The sequence below is a fragment of the Nicotiana tabacum genome, chromosome 17, assembly GCF_000715075.1.
Source record: "Nicotiana tabacum cultivar K326 chromosome 17, ASM71507v2, whole genome shotgun sequence".
In the NCBI taxonomy this organism is placed as follows: Eukaryota; Viridiplantae; Streptophyta; class Magnoliopsida; order Solanales; family Solanaceae; genus Nicotiana; species Nicotiana tabacum.
The window spans coordinates 124896811-124918723 of NC_134096.1; the positions used below are offsets into that span (position 1 = coordinate 124896811).

Below are 21913 nucleotides of genomic sequence, written 5' to 3' on the forward strand. Positions count from 1 at the left end.
CCAAATTCTACCAATGTGTGTGCCAAGACCTGGTGTCACAAGTGTATGACCATCTAGTAGATTATACAAAGCCTCAAATACTGCCTGAAATAAAAATAGACAGAATGAAAAATACAACGAGAGACACTAGTAGCTGCACAACGGTTCAGAAAGCAGCTCACCACTATGCCCCTGGATAATGTGGGTGTAAGACGATAGGTTTCCCACTAGTACTTGCCTCAGGTCCTGCACAAAAAGTGCAGCAAGTGTAGTATGAGTACTTAAACAACGTGTACCCAGTAAGTATCAAGCCTAATATCGAAGTGGTAGAGACGAGATGACCGACTTTGACACTCACTATGGGTCAATAATAATAACTGAAATACAACTAGAATATCTAAATCAGCATGATTCACAGAATTTACAATAATTTATTTAACCAGTGAAAATAATCAAATTCCTATAAATGCAACAATTCTTAATATATTAATTAAATTCCTTCAATTCAAATAATTTCTAATTTATCAATTAATCTCATTTACAGGAATAATAATTAATTCCTTAACAAGCAGGCATAATAATTCATTAAATTCTACGGATTCTCAAATTTAACAATTAGCTTCGCAAGCTGAAATAAGCTATTAAGGTATCGTGTGATTATTATTATTAAGCACGATTTCTGCCGAGGACGTACGGCCTGATCTAGAGTGTCGTGTACACTGTCGAGGGACGTGCGGCATGATCCATAGATGCATCTCTCCTGCCGAGGCGTTCGGCCCGCTCCACAAGAAAGGAGGACATTTTCTAATGTACCTACGGAAGGAGAGTATATTTATTATAAGATAAATTCTGAAGGAAGAACAATTTCTTTCATCTCTCCTGCCGAGGCGTTCGGTCCGCTCCACAAGAAAGGAGGACATTTTCTCATGTACCTCCAGAAGGAGAGTATATTTATTATAAGATAAATTCTAGAGAAAGAATAATTTCTTTTAACAATTAATTAATTTAAACAGAAAATCAAGCATATGAGATTTCCATCCTTTAATATCTTTATCTAACAATTCACAATATATTCATATATATCAATTAATATTAATTAAATAAAGAATACAATTTACACAAGTAATTCGTGCTTTGAGTCCTAAACTACCCGGACTTTAGCATTAATAGTAGCTACACACGGACTCGTGTCACTTCGTGCGTACGTAGTCCCCGCAATTAGCAACAATTATTCAACATAATACCTATGGGGTAATTTCACCCTCACAAGATTAGACAAGAGACTTACCTCGTCTCAAAGTCCACTTTTCGATTACCACGTCGCGATGAATTCTCGATTCTACGCCGAAAATCCGAAACTATCCAAATATTATACAAAATAATTAATATATGCTAAATGATTTGAAATTTATCTATTAAATAAATTACCTTATCCAAAATGGTAAAATTCCTAAAATTTATCCCGGGCCCACGTGCCTGGATTTCGAAAATATTTAGATAAAAATGTTGCCCATAACCTCAAGAACTCAAATATATAATTTCTACCAAATTCCATTACTATTTTCGTGGTTAAAATTTCACTTTTATAAAAATCTAGGTTTTTCATCTAAATCTTTGATTTCTAAGCGTTACTAGTTATAATCTACCTATAATCTATGTATTTAACTCAAGGGGTATGGAATTAACTTACCTTTTAATTGCTAGTTGAAACCCCTTTCTCAAAAGCTCTGAAATCGCCCAAATGTGGAGAGAAAACGGGAAAAAATGGTGGATTCCCGTTCTTTTAAGCTTTCTGCCAATCAGGCCTTTCGCACCTGCGGAGGTTGGAATGCACTTGCGGCTCCGCACCTACGGAAAATCCTCGCAGGTGCGAGTTCCACTCGCCTGGCCAATTCTCGCATCTGCGCGTCTAGCCTCGCACCTGTTTTCAACTCAAAGTTCCACTTCTGTCAACATTTTGAGAAAACGACCCCGGAATCGGGATTTGACGGCTCCAATAGGTTCGTTTGATGATTTTGGACTTGGGTGTATGTTCGAATCGGGTTTTGGATAACCCAGGAGCGTTTGACGTTTAATAGTAAAAATCAAATATTTAAAGGTTTAAAATTCTTTAAATTTGGTTTGGGGTAGGTTTTTGAGTAATTGAAGTCCGTTTGGAATTCTTCAACTCAAACGCTTCCAAATCCCGAACCAACCATCCCCGGAAGTCAATAATCATTAAAAGCACAAATGGGAAATTTTATATTTTTTAGGGAACGAGGTTCTAAAAGTTAAAATGACCAGTAGGGTCATTACAGGTTATCTGGAAAGAAAATGAAATATCTTATTTATTATAGAAAGGATTTTGAGAAAATTATTGTGTTCAAACTTATTCATATTTTTGGCAACTCTGGTAAACGATTTGGGTTTTCATTGGTGTACTTGAAAGGCAGAACTATTTTAAAAAATCATGTTTTGTGTTTGGTGAGCATTTGATTGTTGAGTTACTTATGGTATTACTTGTTTTATATTGTTATGAACTATTGTTGGTTATTGAAATTGGGATCTGGCCTTGGTACAAGCTTGTCACTAGTTTCAACCTAAGGTTAGGTTTGTTATTTATTGAGTACATGGGGTCGGTTGTACTCATACTACACTTCTGCACCTTGCGTGCAGATATTGGCTGCTGATGTTGCTGTGTTCGTTGGGAGTTGGATCTGAAGATGTACCTGCGTTTCGGTTGTTGCTGCCTCTTGTTCATGGTTGCCTTAGATTCATAAAACTCTGTTTATGTACTTTTCAAACAGATGATGTATTTACTTTATACCAGCTTTGTATACTCTATTCTTAGAAGCTCATGATTTGTACTACCAGTTCTTGGAAAATGTATAAGATTAAGATAATGCTTTACTTAAATTGTTTTATTAATTGTTATTGGAATTGGTTAGTGGTTAAGAGGCTTACCTAGCGGGTGGGTTAGGTGCTATCACGACTAGTCGGATTTTGGATCGTGACATTTAACGAACACTTCTTTGTCCTTTCCTCCTAATGTGTTGGTTGCTCTGCCTTAACCAGAACTCTTGTTATCGATCTTGATATCCCTCTTGAAAGTGCAACATACAATTGTTCGTGCAAGAAAACATATTGCGGTAAATATAATCCAATATTTAGGATGTTTGTCCCTATGCTTTATTTATTATATTTGCTAAACATAAACATACTAAATATTATGTTCACAAAAATTTAAACAGATATTATTAGTTCCGCAAGACGAAAGTTGAATTTAGGGATAATAATATACTTAGAAGCACTTTAACCTGTATGATAATTTTGTGTGTATGACGTTATTGTCAAAACTTCTATATACTATATGTGTGCAATTACATAAGCTATTCGGCGTATCTAAGTTTTCAGTAGCATGATGTACATATTTTTCTTCAAAATTAACCTATATACAATGGAAGATCAGTTTTAACTTAGTCTATTATATATACGGTGACACTAACATATGTAAGAAATAAGAAACTTGACAACAAACATGTATGATAGAAGGCCATTTGGTATTAAAGTTGTAATGATCCGGCCGGTCGTTTTGAGAATCAGAGCCCCGATCCCCTAATATCTGCTTTCCCCATATTTGTTTCTGCTTTTGGGACTTGCCGAAGTGATTGGTTATGGAATTTAGAGAGTTTTGGGACACTTAGTCCCTAGTTGTGAGTTTAAGCCTTAGAGTTTGGACCGTAGTCGGAACTATGTGAAGACGGATCCGGAATAGAATTTCGTCGACTCTGTTAGCTCTGTTGAGTGGTTTTGTGGTTAGGAGCATGTCTGGAATATGTTTTGGAGGCCTGTAGTAGATTTAGGCTTGAATTGGCGAAAGTTAGTTTTTTGGCGATTCCGGCCGATAGTGAAAATTTTGATATCAAGCTCGGAATGGAATTCTGAAAGTGGTTGTACGTTCTTAGTGTCATTTTTGACCTGTGTGTAAAATTTGAGTTCATTCATACTAGATTTGATGTGGTTTGGCGTCGTTCATAGAAATTGGAAAATTTTAAATTCTTAGGCTTGAATCCGTGCTTAATTCATAATTTTGGTGTTGTTCGATGTGGATTGAAGGCTCGACTAAGTTTGTATGGTGTTTTAGGATTGGTTGGTATGTTTGGTTGAGGTCCCGGGGGCCTCGGGTGTGTTTCGGTGCTTAATAGGTGAAAGTTTGGACTTAGAGGAATTTTTGTGTTGCTGGTTCTGGTGTTTTCGCACCTGCGGTGGGGAGTCCGCAGGTGCGGCCCCGCAAAAGCAAGGCTGGTATCACAGGTGTACTTTTAGGATGGGTGTCAGTGGTCAGAGATGCGACGAGTGAGCCGCAGGAGCGGAGCCGCATCTGTGGAAGGGCAGTCGCAGAAGCGGACGATTGAGCGCAGAAGCGCATCCACAGGTGCGGACTCAAGCGCGCAGGTGCGGACCCAACCCGTAAAAGTGACCTTTGCACCTGCGATGATTTTTCCGCAGGTGCGCGACCGCAGATGTGACCCCATGAGCGCAAGTGCGGAAATCGCTGGGTTGAAGAGGCATCTTCGAGAGTTCACTCCTCATTTTTCACCAATTCGATTTAGAGCTCGGTGGGGGACGATTTCTCGAGGGATGTTTAAGGAGAACTCTTGGGTAACTAATTCTAACTCTATTTTGATCATAATACATAAATCTATTATTGTTTTCCTCGTCTAATTAAGGAATTTGAGGGTAGAAGTTTGGAAATGGGGGGAAAGGTTCCCTAATTAAAAATCTAAGATTTGAATGGGAATTTGACGTCGTATTTAGATGATTTTTGTTCGAGTGAACTCGTGAGTGAATGGGTGTTCATAATTTGTAATCTTTACCCGATTCCGAGACGTGGGCCCGGGGAGACTTTTTGGGCGTTTTTCCTAATTTCACGCTTTAGCTTCGAATTAATTAGTTACTTGTAGTTATATTTATATTGTGCAATTAATTTGAATAGATTCGGGCCATTTGGAGTCAGATACTCATGGCAAGAACGTGATATCAAGTTGATTTGAGCGGTTCAAGGTAAGTGGCTTGCCTAACCTTGTGTTGGGGACTTTACCCTTTGGATGTTTGATATTAATTGATGTGTGGGCGCCATGTACATAAGGTGACGAGTACGTACACGGGCTATTATTGCAAAAATCCCGTTTTCCTTTCTAAATAATAAAATGTTTTTCCTTATTAAATTGCACTAATACGTTTAATTGTTAAACTTAGACTAGAGAAGCATGCTTACGTGTTTTAACTGCCTATTTGACATTCTGTGTGCCATGCTTAGTTAAGTCCCTAATTTCCTTATCTATGTTCAATATAAACTGTATAACTCGATGCCATACCTGCCATTTCATCTTGCGTTGCATATTTAAATTGGGACTATAGACGTATTCCGGGAGATCCCCTATCTTGCATATTTACTTTGGGACTACGGACGTATTCCGGGAGATCCCCTAGCACTGCATATTTACTTTGGGACTACGGACGTATTCCGGGAGATCCCCTTGTACTGCATATTCATTCGGAACTACGGGACGGTATCCCGGGAGATTTTCCACTGTGTTTACCTTGTTCTGAGCCGAGGGCTCCCTTAACTGTTAAATTTTCGAGAATTTCTTTAACTGTGTTACCGTAAATTTTACTTATATCTTTTAATATTTAATTTATTATATTTACTCCGGTAGGGCCTTGACCCGACCTCGTCACTACTCGACCGAGGTTAGGCTTGACACTTACTGGGTACCATTGTGGTGTACTCATGCCCTTCCCTGCACATGTTTTCGTGTGCAGATCCAGGTGCGAGCTATCAGCCTCAGGGTTAGTGCGTGCTGCTGATTTTAGGAGACTTCAAGGTACTACTGCTTGCGTCCGCAGATCTTCAGAGTCCCCTTCTACTCCTTCGCCTAGAGACTTTCTTTATTATCTTCAGACTTTTGTATAGAGCTACATAGATTATAGTAGCTTGTGACTTAGTGTTATTCCGGGTCTTGGAAAATTATTTTGTATATGTCGAGTGGTACTACTCTTGGCTATTCACAATATGCTGATTATCTTTAAAATGTTGTGTTTTCTTTATATTTTTCGTAATATTAGGCTTACCTAGTCGTAAAGACTAGGTGCCATCACGACACCTTACAGAGGGTTAATTAGGGTCGTGACAAAAGTTTTAAAGTATTCTTCTTGGTAGTTATTATTGGTATTATTTTCTGCCGAGTCAAAAACTGAAAAATATTTTATTTTTACTATAAAATTTTGCAATCAACATTTTATTTAGTTGATCAACATATTAATTTATGCTAACTAAGATATCTTTTTAATTCTATCGTGCGATTTGCACAAGTTGCGTTTTAATCTAATGATAGAAATATTTCTCTTATTAAATGCACCACTATTACCATTGCGATTGATAATCAAGTGTTCGAGAAGAACCAAATCATCTTTTATTGGATGTTCTTCATCGTTTCCCACACGAAGCAAGAAGACACTGAATACTAGATCTGTTCTTACTTTATATTTCTTGTCAGTTGAATCTTTTTCGTTTGAGGCCAGAAGTATAACTTTAGCAAGCTAGCTTTTACAGTCTCTGCTTTTGTCGATTTTGGAACTATTGGTAGTACTTGACAATCACCTCCCAAACCATTAATTTTTTACCAAACGGTTCATTAACAGGGGCAGCTCGACATAATATATGGCCTAAGGTGAAAAGAAAAAGTGAGGCCTTAATTTTTTTTAATTATTATTATTTACTCTTAACATTCTGCAATCATTTTTGTTATCATCTGACTCAACTAAGTTAGTGACTTATTCATCTATAGAACATTCTCCAACATTTTACGATTTAGATTTTTCATTGTTTGTCAAAAATTTGTCAAGAGCTTCCTTTTGAGATTTTATTAGATTTTCAACTTTTCTTTTTTTTTGGATTTTTGAATAACCAGATTCATATTTTTTTGTTGACATATTTATATTCTAAAAATAAATTAAACAATATGTATGGAGTAAAATTAATAAAATAATAAATAATAAATAAAAATAATACTAGAAAGTTAGAATGATATTACCCAATGACTGATTCAAGAAGTTTGAAGATTTTGATTCCAAAATATCTAGTTGTTGGCTTGTAGGAAAAAGAAAGAAATCTAGTAGAATTATAGAAAGAAGATGACACTACTAGAAAATAAACCTATTGCATCTATTGCAAGGGTTACAATCGTCGCAATAGCCTCTTGAGCCTATTAAGACAGTACTAAAACTAAACCGTCGCAATAGTACCATAACCGTTGCCACATACCTATCTATTGAGACAGTTTGGTAAAATAACTCAGTGGGGACGGTTCTTTGTAAAAAAGAGGATTTAATTTCCCTCCAATTATTTTACTAAACCCGCGAATGCTCCTTTTTATAATTAAAAAATAATTTCAAAATAAAAAACTACACGTATCAAACTAAAAGAGGGGTCTTCTTACATCTTTTCTATTCATTGAGAAAAAAACCCTCCAGTGAAGGCTTCTTCAAGAGGAAAAAACCCTCCACATCCAGCGAAGGATTTCGACCAAGTTTACATATTGCTCTCTACCACAATAGGTCTGCATGATTCTCTCTCCTCCACGGCTTATAAGTTCTCTATCTCTAGATTTTCCATTCAAGTATTTTTGGAAAAGCTTACAAAATACACAAATGGGTTTCTATGAAGTTACTGTCTTTTGTTCTAATATATGTTTGGTTTTTAATTTTAGTGTGGTTTAAAGTTTGTATCTCAAATTTGGTGAAGAATTGAGTTTTCCGTGAAAAAATCTATGATACAAAATTAAAGAAGATTGCTTAAATATTGGGTTTTAGTAAAATTGGCGTTTGAGAAACTGGGTTTCAATTCTTTAAACAAAACTTTTATTTGAAGTTGATTTTGTACTAAATATTGAGTTTACTGTTGTTTGGGAGGAATTAAAGTGACAAATAGCCTTCAAAACTCCATTGTTGAGGTCGACAAAGTTCTAAAACTTAAATAGAGAAATTCAAAGTTGGGAGAGTTGGAGAAAACTGCTGTATATATATGGGAATTTTACTTTTTTGTTGGTTTTATGGTTGTTTGGCTCTTGTGTTCTAAAATGGGTGTTGAGGGGTAAGTTTTAGAAATGTACTGTATGTGTGTTTTCTCGTAGAACTGTTCTATGTGGAAGAAAATATTATATTTTCTTATCTTAATGATTGGTGTGACTGGAGAAGAGAAAAGTATGTTAATGTTAATCTTATTAGTGTTAATTTTAAATCCCTGGCTGCAATTTTGTGTATGAAAATGCTATTCTTTTTCCTACCTGCCGTAACGGTTTTGGAACCGTCGCCATAAGCCTAATTTCTAGTAGTGTGAACATGAATAAAGAGGAAGCAAGAAGGTATGTCTCATATATGGAATATCATATATGAGGAGTGAAATAAAATTGTAACGTTGGGATTTACTAGAGAAGAGTAAAAAATAGAATTGTCAAATCAAATTAAATTGAAAACTATTTTTCTACTATGAAAAGTACAAAAGTACTATATATATATATATATATATATATATATATTATTCCTAGAAAATGGGGTACCCCAAAATTGGGAGCCTAAGGCACTTGACTTACCCCATACAATGTTAGAGGCGGCCATGTTCATTAATACCAATATATCTCTAAAACTTCGGACAATTATTTCGATCGTTTGACACTTAGCCATAAGTGCTTCATCCCATATTATCAATTTTGTTTTCCTTATAAATTTAGCACCATTGATCTGCTTTGATATATTTGTGATGGTTATTTAAGTTGTTTGAAAAAGTATATCAAATCTAAAGTGGGTGATCTCACAATAAAATCGTTGTTGGTACACCACTTGCTATTATTGCTAACAGTGTCATGCCTCTTGATATAATATTTGCAAGTAATGCAAGACATAGAAATATTATTTCGATTCCGCCGGAGGCATCTACAAAGAATAATCCCGTTATATCAGAGTCGACTCTTTATAATATAGTCTTGAATGTTTGTTCTTGTTTATGATTTAGCTTTGATTGTGCTTATTCAGACACTTGTATAGCATTTTGATTCTTAACAATATATTAACATTTTTACTTTGTGTTCTAACGCTCTTTTTATGGAATAAATTTATGTACCCTAAGATTATTTTTAACTTGACTAAGAATTTTACTCATATGATAAATTTAAAATATAATTGAATTGGATTCTCTTGCTAAATAATTAATTAAAAGAATTAATTATTTCGTTGTAACATAAAAAATAATTTATTCTATGTTGATTCAGCTCTTAATATTAGTTCATCTCTTGTTTCGAATATTTAATCTTAATTATAATTATATTGATATGACATTTCACTTTTAGATCTTTATGTTTGCAGAATCATTATTGGTATAGACTCTTACCAACTACTTTTTTTTCTCTTTCTCACATATTTATATTCTTGAATATTTTCTTAATTGTTGTTTAATAATTGAGTATTTTTCAATATTACATGAAAAATTGATTAAAAAAATTATTTGAGTAGGAAAATAGTTCAAATATAATATAAAAATATATTATCGTAGGGGTATTTTTTTTTCTCAATTCAACTTTTTATGCATCCCATTTAACATTACTTGTATTTTTTCTTCGTATTGGACATTATGGAGTGGTAATGTAATGCCAATACAGAGGATTATTATGAAAATAATTTTATTAAACCTTCATACATATTTTTAATAAGAATTTAACAGACACGATTTTATTAATTTTAAAATCTTAAATATTAAAAATTAGCATAGAAGGTATTGTCGTAAAGACCCAACCGGTCATTTTAACTTTTAGAACCTCGTTTCCTAAAATAAAATTTCTCGTATGTGTTTTTAATGATTATTGATTTGCTGGAATGGTTGGTTCAGGATTTGGAAGCGTTTGGGTTGAAATCGGAACATTTGGTTCCTTAAGTTAGCCTTAAAAGGTCAAGTTTGACTTCGGTCAACATTTTGAGAAAACGACCCCAGAATCGGGATTTGACAGTTCCAATAGGTTTGTATGATGATTTTCGATTTGGGCGTATGTCCGAATCGAGTTTTGGATAACCCGGGAGCGTTTTGACGCTTAATAGTGAAAATTTACTATTTTAAGGTTTAAAGTTCTTTAAATTTGGTTTGGAGTAGGTTTTTGAGTAATTGAGGTCCATTTGGAATTCCGGGTTTGGGAATAGTTCCGTAAAGTGATTTAAGACTTGCACACAAAATTTTGTGTCATTCCAAGTAGATTAAGTATATTTCGGCACATTAGAAGTAAATTGAAGAACTTGAAATTTTTTAAGTTTGAATCGATTTGGTTTGAGGTATGATTCTTAGATTTAATGTTGTTTAACACGTTTCGAGAGTTCGAGCGAGTCCATTTTATGATTTCAAACTTGTTGGTATGTACGGACGGGGTCTCGGGGGCCCCGAGTGTCAATCGGACGAGGCTCGGACCAAGTTGGAAGTTGGGAGCCAAAACTAAAGCTCCCAGCTACTGTCAGAATCGCACTTGCGCTTGGCTAGTCGTAGGTGTGACATTCGCAGGTGCGGCAGTAGCTCACAGGAGCGAACCTCGCATATGTGAGTCTTTGTGCACAGAAGCGAAAAAGGGGGAGGGGCAGTAGACTGCAGATGCGGAGAATTTACGCACTTGTGAACGCGCAGGTGCGAAGAAGGGTGCGCAGAAGCGACCTTGGCCCAGGCGAGTGAAACTCGCCCCTGCAAGTATTTTTCCGCAGGTGCGAAAGCCGCAGGTGCGGAAATGCCTGTTGGGCAGAATGGTTAAAAAGTCGGGGCTCAGACATTTTGAGCCCATTTTTCCTCCATTTTCGAGCAATTTCAGAGCTTTTGAGAGGGGGATTTCAACTAGCAATTGGAAGGTAAGTTAATTCTCCACCCCTTGAGTTAAATACATAGATTATGGGTAGATTATAACTAGTAAATCTTAGAAATCAAAGGTTTAGATGAAAAACCTAGATTTTTATAAAAATGAGATTTTAACCATGAAAATGGTTATGGAATTGGATAGAAATTATATATTTGAGTTCTTGAGATTATGGGTAACATTTTCATCTGAAAATTTCCAGAATCCGATCACGTGGGCCCTGGGTAAATTTTAGGAATTTTACCATTTTGAATAGGGTAATTTATTTAATAGATGCATTTCGAATTATTGAACATATATTAATTATTTTGAATGATATTTGGATAGCTTCGGATTTTTGTCACCGAATCGAGAATTTTACGCGATGCGGTAATCGGAAAGTAGACTTTGAGACAAGGTAAGTCTCTTGTCTAATCTTGTGAGGGAAAAATTACCTCATAGGTGATTAAATTAAATAATTATTGCTAGTTGTGGGGGCTACGTACGCACGAGGTGACGAGAGCTCGTGCGTAGCTACTATTAATGCTAAAGTTCAGGTAGTTTAGGACTCAAAGCATGAATTACTTGTGTAAATTGTATTCTTTGTTTAATTAATATTAATTAATTTATATGAATATATTGTGAATTGTTAGATAAAGATATTAAAGGATGGAAATCTCATATGCTTGATTTTCTGTTTAAATTAATTAATTGTTAAAATAAATCGTTCTTCCTCCCGAATTTATCTTATAATAAATATACTCTCCTTCCGGAGATACTAATAAAATGTCCTCCTTTCTTGTGGAGCGGGCCGAACGCCTCGGCAGGATAGATGCATCTATGGATCGTGTCGCACGTCCCTCGGCAATATATACGACACTCTGGATCGGGCCGTACGTCCTCGGCAGAAATCGTGCTTAATAATAATAATAATAATAATAATTACACGATACTTGGAGAATTTATTGTAGCTTGTAAAGCTAATTGATAAATTGGAAATTTATTGAAATTGAATTGCAGCTTGTAAAGCTATTTGATAAATTGAAATTTTTATTGAAATTGAAGGATTTGATTAATAGATTGGAAATTGTTGCATTTGAAGGATTCTTATTATTTCTGCTAATTGAAAAAAAAATATTTTTAACTCTGTGAATCATGCTGATTTGAATAATTATAATTTATTCTATTTATTATTGCTGACCCTTAGTGAGTGTCAAAGTCGGCCATCTCGTCTCTACCACTTCGAGATTAGGCTTGATACTTACTGGGTACACGTTGTTTACGTACTCATACTACACGTGCTGCACTTTCTGTGTAGGATCTAAGGCAAGTACTAGTGGGGGACCTATCGTCTTATATACAAAAAAAAAAAATCATTTTTCAAGCAAATGGTTTGGAAAAAAATGTGATATGTAGCAATTCGATCAATTATGGATCTTTTTTCTATTTCATAGTGACGGTTAAGGATTTCAAACATAAAACTGTGTCAATTCTTTGTATAGATATGTCTGTGCTTCGTCGTCTATTGAGCACGTTCCGAAAATCAATGAGCATGTGGTTTGATTGATATTGTCTAAATCCAAATTTTAATATTTAGTCATTTAATAAAAGAACAATAGAGTAGATTGTTGGTGTAATTATTTTAACTATTTTTTGTGTAGGAGATGTAGTGAAGGCCGGAGGTAAGCGTAAGTTTGAATCTTTAAGTAAAGAAGAAATTTAAATTATATGGTTGTTATCTAGGACAACATAACTCAAAATTCTTTAAAGTACAATAAAAGTGCATTACTTTGTTGTTTAAAAACACACCGTTAGTTGATTCAAATTTGTCACGACCCAAAATCCCACCACATGCGTCGTGATGGCACATAGTGTCTAAGACTAGGTAAGCCGACTTCAATTACCTTTTGAAGCCAATTTTATTTTTGAAACTAACAACGGAAATAATTACAATATACAACCTCCCAAGACTGGTAGTACTGAGTCACGAACTCCAACTGAATACATGGAATGATCACGAAGACCCAATATACAATACTGTTTGATTACAAATTAACAGTACAATGAAATGAAAAGACTCCAAGGGACTGCGACGGCCAAGCAGCTCTACCTTGAATCCTTACGATCCCGCTTTAACTCTGCTCAAGTCCGATATCTCCAATACCTGGCTCTGCACAAAAATATGCAGAAGTGTAGTATGAGTACACCACGGTCGGTACCCAGTAAGTATCAAGACTAACCTCAATGGAGTAGAGACGAGGTACAGTCAAGACACTCACTAGTCAAATAATCTGTGCAATATAGCATACAAAAATAATAGAAAACAAATAACAATAAGGGCAGGATAAAACAACTAGTGGTATGCGCAGAAAGACAACAAGAATACCATAAATATCACTCAACAATTAATAAATACATGTACGCCCAATTAATTCAAGCTTTTCAAATAAATATCCTTCACATATAATTCTTCTAAATAACTCTCTTCTAAATGTAGTTTTCTCAAATAAATATCTTTCAGATACAATTCTTTCATATAATTCTTTTTTAATAAAAATCCCTCCAAATAAATATTTTGAATATAATTCTTTCAATTAAAAAGTCACCATGTGACACCTCATTTCATAATCATAAAAAAATTACGGGTCTCAGCCCATTTTCATATTTTTCGTAAACACGGGTCTCAGCCCAATTTCATATTTCTACGGCACCTCGTGCCCATAATTAAATCATATCACAGCTGCACGGACAATTCACGTGCCAATTATCATCATCATTTCATCACAGCACCTCGTGCCCACATTTCATATCACAACTACACGGACAATTCACGTGCCAAATATCCTCATTATTTACTCACGGCACCTTGTGCCCATATTTCAATTTATAATCCGCTTGCCAATAGCCACAGGCTCTCAATTTCAACATAAATCAGATTGTTATCAATTTACCAACAACAAGACAAATTGTACAAGGTATAAAAGTAAACACAAGAAAATCACAACATCACATGAAAATTATCAACATCACAACCCCACATCATCACATATCGTCCCTGACAATAGTGGCCCTTATCGCTCCTATTGCCACCCTTATCACTCCTATAGCCACCCTTATCGCTTCGCCCAGACAATACAATAGCCACCCTTATCGCTCATATTACCACCCTTATCGCTCCGCCCAGACAATATTCCAGCAAACACAACAACAGTGAAATGCCACCCTTATACCCACATAATATCGACGGTGAAATGCCACCCTTATACCCACATAGTATCGACGGTGAAATACCACCCTTATCTCCCCAAAATAATAACTCACACAACACAACAATTTTCATGGGAAATTAACACGGCAATATAATAAAATCAATTCATATCACAATTTGCCCAATGGCCACAACCAAATTCCAAAGATATAACAAAAATCAATTAAATTCACTACAAATAGCCCAAGTCTCCACACAATGTATATAACACCCAAAAACAATCAATAGAGATAGAAATTACTTAGCATAAAGCAAAACCTTCATTAATGCAAATTTAGATAATTATATTAACACTTATTCTTAAGCTCGCTTAAATTAATTATTTGCATAAGAAAATTCATATTGGAATTAATTTCCAAGAAATATTAAGCCAACAATACTCACGAAATTTCATAAATATTTCAAGTAACAATCACATCAAATTATCATATAAAAATAAATTCAACAATAAGGATTTAGGCATGGCAAACAGATGATTTAATAATTTTTCACAATTTTTCAATTTACTACACAATAATGCCTAAGACTTTAATTCAATAAATTTTGCACGTATAAGCCCGAGTGCGTACTCGTCACCTCACGTACACGGATTTTCACATTTCATAAATGGCACATAAAACTCAATGCCTAAGGGGTAATTCCCCCACTCAAGGTTAAGCAAGACACTTACCTTTTTGAAGTTAGGCCGATATTCCAAAATAGCCTTCTTGCTTGAATTGACCTCCGGACAGCTCAAATCTATCCAAATTAATTGTATAACTCCATTAAAATTCGTCGGAAATAATTTCGGATAATAATATGTCGACTTAAAAAATTATTCCAAAAAGTCAAAAAATGTCAACGTGGGACTCGCCCCTCCGAACCCGACATAATTTTCATGAAATCCGAACACCCATTCCGATACGAGTTCAACCATACCAATTTTATTGAATTTCAATAATAACTCGACCTCCAAATCTTAAATTTTTATTTTTTTTACAAAAATCTTGATTTCTTCCATTAAAATCCAAATTAAACGATGAATATAATCATATATTCATGAAATATAAACACTTTAGGATATAGAACATTTACCCTAATCCATATGGTGAAAATCGCCTCAAATATCGCTTCAATCCGAGTTTCATAACTCCAAATATGTCAAAAATGGCTGAAACCTCAAAATATAGCTACTACCCAGGTATTTACTCTTCGCGATCATGGAAAATGCTTCGTGATCACGAAGCACAAAAATTTTCAGCCCCAAAATTGCTCTTCGTGATCGCCGAAAACCAATCGCGATCGCGAAGAACAAACTCCCCCAACTCATCCAAACAGCCTCTAGTATAATGGTCATAACTTTTTGTGCAAAACTCCAAATTGCAAATGGTTTAACTTTATGAAAATTAGACATCTAGGGATATAACTTTCATTTGTTGCTCATCTCCCAATTCCTTATAGATTTCTAGATATAAGCTTCAAAATTCACTCATGTGCAACAGAGATTTCCAAACTCTTCCCAGACAGTTTATAGTGTATCCACCATAACTTTTTGTACATAACTCCAAATTATAAATGGTTTCCTTTTCTGAAAATTAGACATTAAGGACGACAACTTTTATTTTTGGATCATCGTCAAATTCATTATAGATTGCGAGGTATAAGCTTCTAAAGTCGGGTCAGTGCAACAGAGATTTGTTCTACGCGATCGCGAAAGAGCTTCCGCGATCGCGATTCACTAGGCCCCAAACTGCTGTTTGCTCTTCGCGAATGCGACCAAAAGCTTGTGATCGCGATGCACACCTCTGTAGGCACAAACAAGCAATTAAAAATGGCCTAAAAATAGTCCGAAATCACCCCGAAACTCACCCGAGCCCCTCCGGACATCAACCAAATATACCAAAAAGTCCTAAAACATCATACGAACTTAGTCAAAGCCTCAAATCACATCAAACAACGCTAAAACTACGAATCACACCTCAATTCAAGCCTAATGAACTTTGAACTTTCAAATTCTATATCTTGTGCCGAAATACATCAAATCAATCCGGAATGACTTCAAATTTTGCACACAAGTCATAAATAACATAACGAAGCTATTCCAATTTTCAGAATCGAATTCTGACCTCGATATCAAAAAGTCAACCCCCCGGTCAAACTTTTTAAAAATTCAACTTTCGGCATTTCAAGCCTAATTCCACTATGGACCTCCAAATAATTTTCCGGACACGCTCCTAAGTTCAAAATTACCATACGGAGCTATTGAAATCATCAGAATTTGAATCCGATGTCGTTTACACATAAGTCAAATCTCCGGTCAACTTTTTTTTCATTTAAGCTTCAAAAATGAGAATTGTTCTTTTAATTGAATTCCGTATCTTTCGAAAATCAAACTCGACCACACTCGCGGGTCATAATATATATTACGAATCTGCTCGAGACCTTAAGTCACTGAACGGGGAGTTAATTCTTAAAACGACAAGTCGGGTCGTTATAATTATTCCTTCTAATTCCTCAGCTATTCTCTTCAGATGATGCCACAAATTAAATCTTCTCCATTAATTAATATATTTACATCTTCCTCTTTAAGTCTCCTCCTGTTACAAAAATAAAAGAAATTAGTTTATGAACTACATCGCATATAAGGAAGACGAAAAAACTCATGAACATACTATCAAGTTAAAAGATAAGAAAACGAATATTATAGTCCCACTTACTTATAATTCGGCCACGTCCTTGAACGTTAGTTATAGCCATGCTGAGCAAAATATTATAAAATAGTTCCTTTTGATGGGAATTGTGGAGACCGTATTCCCACTATTCCGAGTGTCGTTTAATTCAAACTTTACATCAACATCCCTTCCAACAAACAAACAAAAATCTTACTTAACCCATAAAGATATGGACGAATTATCAGCCAACATTCGTAAAATTAAATATTCAACTTCTTAATTATTAGTAATATTTTTTGGCTATGTTAGAGAGCCAAATCTAATCTATAAAATATGATAATAAAAGAGATAAAAATTACCTCTAAAAAGATCCTTGTATACATGTTTTGTGCTGCAAGCATGAATACAATAAAATTGTTTATATAGAGGCAATATATGTTTCATATGTGGGATTGATATGGGTTTGGAACTCTGAGAGCACATGGGATTCTACTATTGTAGTATTGTTCCATGTAATTGTCCAAGTAGAATTAGTATGAAAATAGATCTTTACATTCAATTATTAAATTTTTAAAAAATTCTATCTTTAGTTGGTATCATATTCCTAAATATTAGGCAAATTAATTAGATAGTACTGTTTAATCCAACATGGAACTATCTTTTTGACAAAATATTTAAGGATATAAAAGTCGATTAATATATTAAGGATATTTTTGTCGTTTAATATTTAGCGTGAAATATTTGTACTTTTATAATAATATAGATATAGATAGATATAGATAGCTATAGATTGTTCAGTTTGCATTTTGCACTTTCTTTCATAAAGTATAATAAAATGCTTATTTTATTAAATTATCCTTATTTAAAATACTTTGAAAATCTAAATTTGACTACTATATGTGATATAGTTTGGGAATGATTACTTATAGATAAGGGTAAAAGTGAAAAGAATTAAGTATTAAATCTGAATTTGGCAACTACTCCACTTGTATGAAAACCCCAAGCACATCTTGAAAACAAGTATTAGGTGCGTACTCCATATAATAACATAATTAATTTAAACATTTATTACAAGTAAAACTTATTACACGTACGTAACCAAATGATGAAGCACATGACCGTTACTCATCATACACTTTATTGTTCCTGACCAAGTGACGGATATCCATAGGATAAGCATCTGACGGTAGGACGGAATTATAAGCTCTGTTGGTCGCGATCATATTGGCAATCTCTGTGGGATGAAAATTATCATAGAAAAAATATATTCCCCTAAGCAAACATGGAGTTTCTCCAGCTACGCATTGCCCTTCAGGCATGCTTTCCGAAACTTCACAGCATGGACGATTCAACACACTAAAGATATCTGAAAAAAGACAGTTCGCAATATCCAATCCATGGAGTTAAAAGTACAAAATATCTCATAAAGATTCATTAGCAGGGGTGGCAAACGGGGCGGGTCGTGTCGGATATGGGCGAGTTGAAAATGGGTAATGCAAAAACGGATAAATTATCTGACCCGACCCATATTTAATGCGAATAGAAAATGGGTTAACCGGCAGATAATATGGATATCCATATGAGGGGCGTACATAGAGTTTTTCGCAAGCGGTGTCGATATTTAATAAAGTAATAAATGAACAAATATAACAGTGATGCTACATTAAATTCAATTATATCAATAAAATGCAATACAACTACAATACTATAACTTTCCTCGACGAGTTTTTACTTTTTGAAATATATTCATAAAGCCTCATATAGTAGTATATAATTTTTTATATAAGGCATCACACAACCATTCAAATTTAAATAAATTTCAAGGAACTTAAAATAATTTTTTTTTACTGTGTAGACGCCGATTCTTTTTTCCAAGTTAAATGAATTTTCAGATGTTAAACTTGATTTTGAAATCTTATAAGGTGTTGTCTTCAAGAAAAAGAAAAGGACAAAAAGTAGTAGCAAACACCTTATAACGAAAAGAGTATACACTATACTTGAATTGAATTAGAAGGCTTTAAAATGCTCATCGCACAGTTAATAAATGAAAGTTAGCTTTTTTTAAAAACATCCATTTTGGGGGTAAGTTACGAACCGCTTACCTTCCACTCAAGATTTGCCGCTTAACCACTGGATCAAGACGCGCTTCTTGGCAAGCATTATCATTTCAACATATATAGAGCTAATTTAAAATATTGTATATTTAATAAAATATATATTAAATAAAATTTTCTGATGAAGCGGTGTCGGATGATATCGCTTTCACTAAGGTGCATCCGCCCCTGATCCATATTATCCATGACTTCTTGAATATGATCATTTATAAACGTAAAAGTTAAACTCGTTGGTTATTCATTTTTTAAGTGAATAATATTGATCTTATCCATATTTAACCCACTTTTAAAAAGTTCATTATATAACCTATTTTTTATTAAATAATATGAATGAATAACTATTTTTTTATTTATTTTGCCACCGCTAAATAGATTGAAAGGAAAAGTAAAGGGGGGAGAATTACCAATGAGTGATGAAATGCTGTACATGTTTATATAAGTGAATTTTGCGTCCGGAAAATTGGTGTTAAGATTATCTACGAGAGACTTTAGGTTGCTGTTGAATAGTTGAATTGCATCATTTGTTGAACCCACACATCTACGTGTATTGTGTTTTTGCAACTCGTCTGGAATGCAACCAATCCGGCCTAGTCCAAATAGGGCAACTTTCCTTACACCATCTTCATATAAAGTCTAATCACATCAACCAAAGAGTAGCATTAGAAAAAGTAGAAATCCGATTTTTATATGAAACGCTAAAAGAAAAAGAAACTCCCCAATTTTAGTCCCATTTAATACAATGTTCTACAGTTTGACTTTCAGATTACTGTCATAAAATATGTTTACAAAAATAAATTAAATAAAAAACTATATTAAAAGGAAAAATTAGTTAGAATATATTTTTCTTAATGACGTATATTTTTTTGGAAGGAATATACGAATATGTTAAAAGAATTTTTACAAAAAAAAAAAAAGAAAAAAAAAAAAGATGAGGTAAGCATAATATTACAAACCATAAAGAAGGGTAGTATTGCGAAACCAAATTCTCTGAACTTATCCCTTTTTTATTTATCTTTCTTACTTATTTGAACTTAAATATATGAATAAGATATGAGTATAAATTAAAGTAAAACTCTAACCCTAAGATGTTGTGAATATTGTTCTATCAAGGCAGTTGCATATTCGCTTGGTGTGTACAAATGACTTGAGGGATAGGTTTCGGGCATCAAGTAGTTGTTGATGTAGTCATTGCTCCCTATTCCCACAATAAAGAGACACTTATTCAAGTGCTTTTTTGCTGAGGTTGTATTCCCAAGTAAATCAGCAAGACGGGAAATTGTGACTTGATGATTCTCCAATTGCCTGCCCAAGTAAATCCGATCACCCTAAAAACAAAAATAGGAAGAGAATAAAAGATCAAGAAAACAAACTTTTAAGTAAATTCCTTATATATTTTTTCATTTACTATTAGTCATTCACGTCCAAAGAGGAAGATAAAATGCGTAATAAAGGTGTTGTGTTAAAACCGTCCAACGATACTCTTAACATGGTGTGATATTATCCGATTTAGGTCAAGCCCGCACGGTTTTTTCCAAAAGACCACACGGTGCTGAAGTTTATTTTTATTTTTTACTTTTCATGTAGGAGTTTGTTCAACTGTTACTTATGTTTGCTTTGGACGCAATGAATACAGCACATATATACACTTACAAGATGGCTTCCGCTGTCATTGCGAATTCCAGCTGAACCAGATGCATAATTTACACCTTCCAAGATTTCACTACCTTCTGCACTTGCAAAAGGTGGAATGTAGTGATCAAAATCTAGGAGTTCCGCTGCAAATATGGAGATAAAATCAAGTCAAATGGGTGTATGCGCTAAAGAAGAAATTGATGTTAATAAAATGGACGTTTGATCTAACTAAATTCGAAAAACTAGCTCAGGATCGATATGAGGATTACAAAGACTAGCTATATAAGTAGACAATAGTTCATTCATTCAACATTGTGGGACCTCTAACACCCATACACACTCAGGATTGGACAATGATGATTATATAACATGCGCGCAAGACCATATATATTATGAGACCACTATCAATTCCCTCGACCAATGTGAAACACTTAACAACCGAATACTCTAGCAAGTTCCTTAAACGATAGTGTAGCTGAAACAATTAACTTTGTGGTTCAAAGACTAAAAAAGTCTAGTAAAGAAACACAATAGAATGGAAGTTTACGAAACAAGCAAGAGAATACCTAGGAAGTCTGCCGTATTACGGCCATTGGTGAATCGGCCGGTAGGACCATCACGAAAGTCAACCCCATAGGGTGCGTAATTAGCCTTTGCTGCTGTGTCAAGGTCGTTGTTATTTCCATTATCAAGTAACGAGTCTCCAAAGATGAAGTAGCAAGGTACTTGGGGTGCACCTTCAACAAGTATTTTTAAGCTAAAGACAAAGAATGTTATGGCTATTGTGATCAACCATATCTTGACACAAGAAGCCATTTAATTAGGAGTAGGAGGAGAAGAAGTTATAGTACAAGACTACAAGTAGAGGAAAGGAAGAAAGAGATATGTAGAAGCAAGCATGACGTGTAAAAAAGATTCACTCACATAAAAGGTACTGCACATATATAATTCTCCCCGGACAGACATGTGTAAATACGGGATGCTTCATGTACATATCATTTTAAACAATACTCCCTCCGTTGTAATTTATATGAACCTGTTTGATTGGACACGGAGTTTAAGAAAAAATGAAAACTTTTGGAATTTGTGGTCCTAAACAAGTCAAAAAGGGACTCAGAGTATTTGTGTGGTTATAAAAGCTTCTCATTAAGGGTAGAATTGTAAATTTAAGCAAAATTATTTTCAAATTTAGAAAGGGATCATTCTTTTTAGAACGGATCAAAAAGGAAATAGGTTCACATAAAGTGAAACGGATGGACTAGTTGTTAACCACAAAATAATATATATAGGAAGTAGTAATATATATCCTCTTTTGCCAAAAAATATATATTGTATATCTTTCAAGCCTATGTTGAGCAAAATCAATCGTGC

General features: G+C 34.5%; 1 protein-coding gene across 1 annotated transcript; it reads right to left on the reverse strand.

Moving 5' to 3' along the window:
• Window positions 1–17804: 17804 nt before the first annotated feature.
• Window positions 17805–21431, reverse strand: LOC107778385 (GDSL esterase/lipase At1g29670-like). The gene is made up of 5 exons (XM_075235016.1): window positions 21109–21431; window positions 20561–20685; window positions 19990–20235; window positions 19315–19543; window positions 17805–18162 (listed from the first exon to the last, which is right to left on the reverse strand). Exons 1-5 carry the CDS (start codon window positions 21356–21358, stop codon window positions 17918–17920), a joined length of 1095 nt encoding a protein of 364 aa, XP_075091117.1. The 5' UTR covers window positions 21359–21431; the 3' UTR covers window positions 17805–17917.
• Between the last annotated feature and the right edge of the window lie 482 nt (window positions 21432–21913).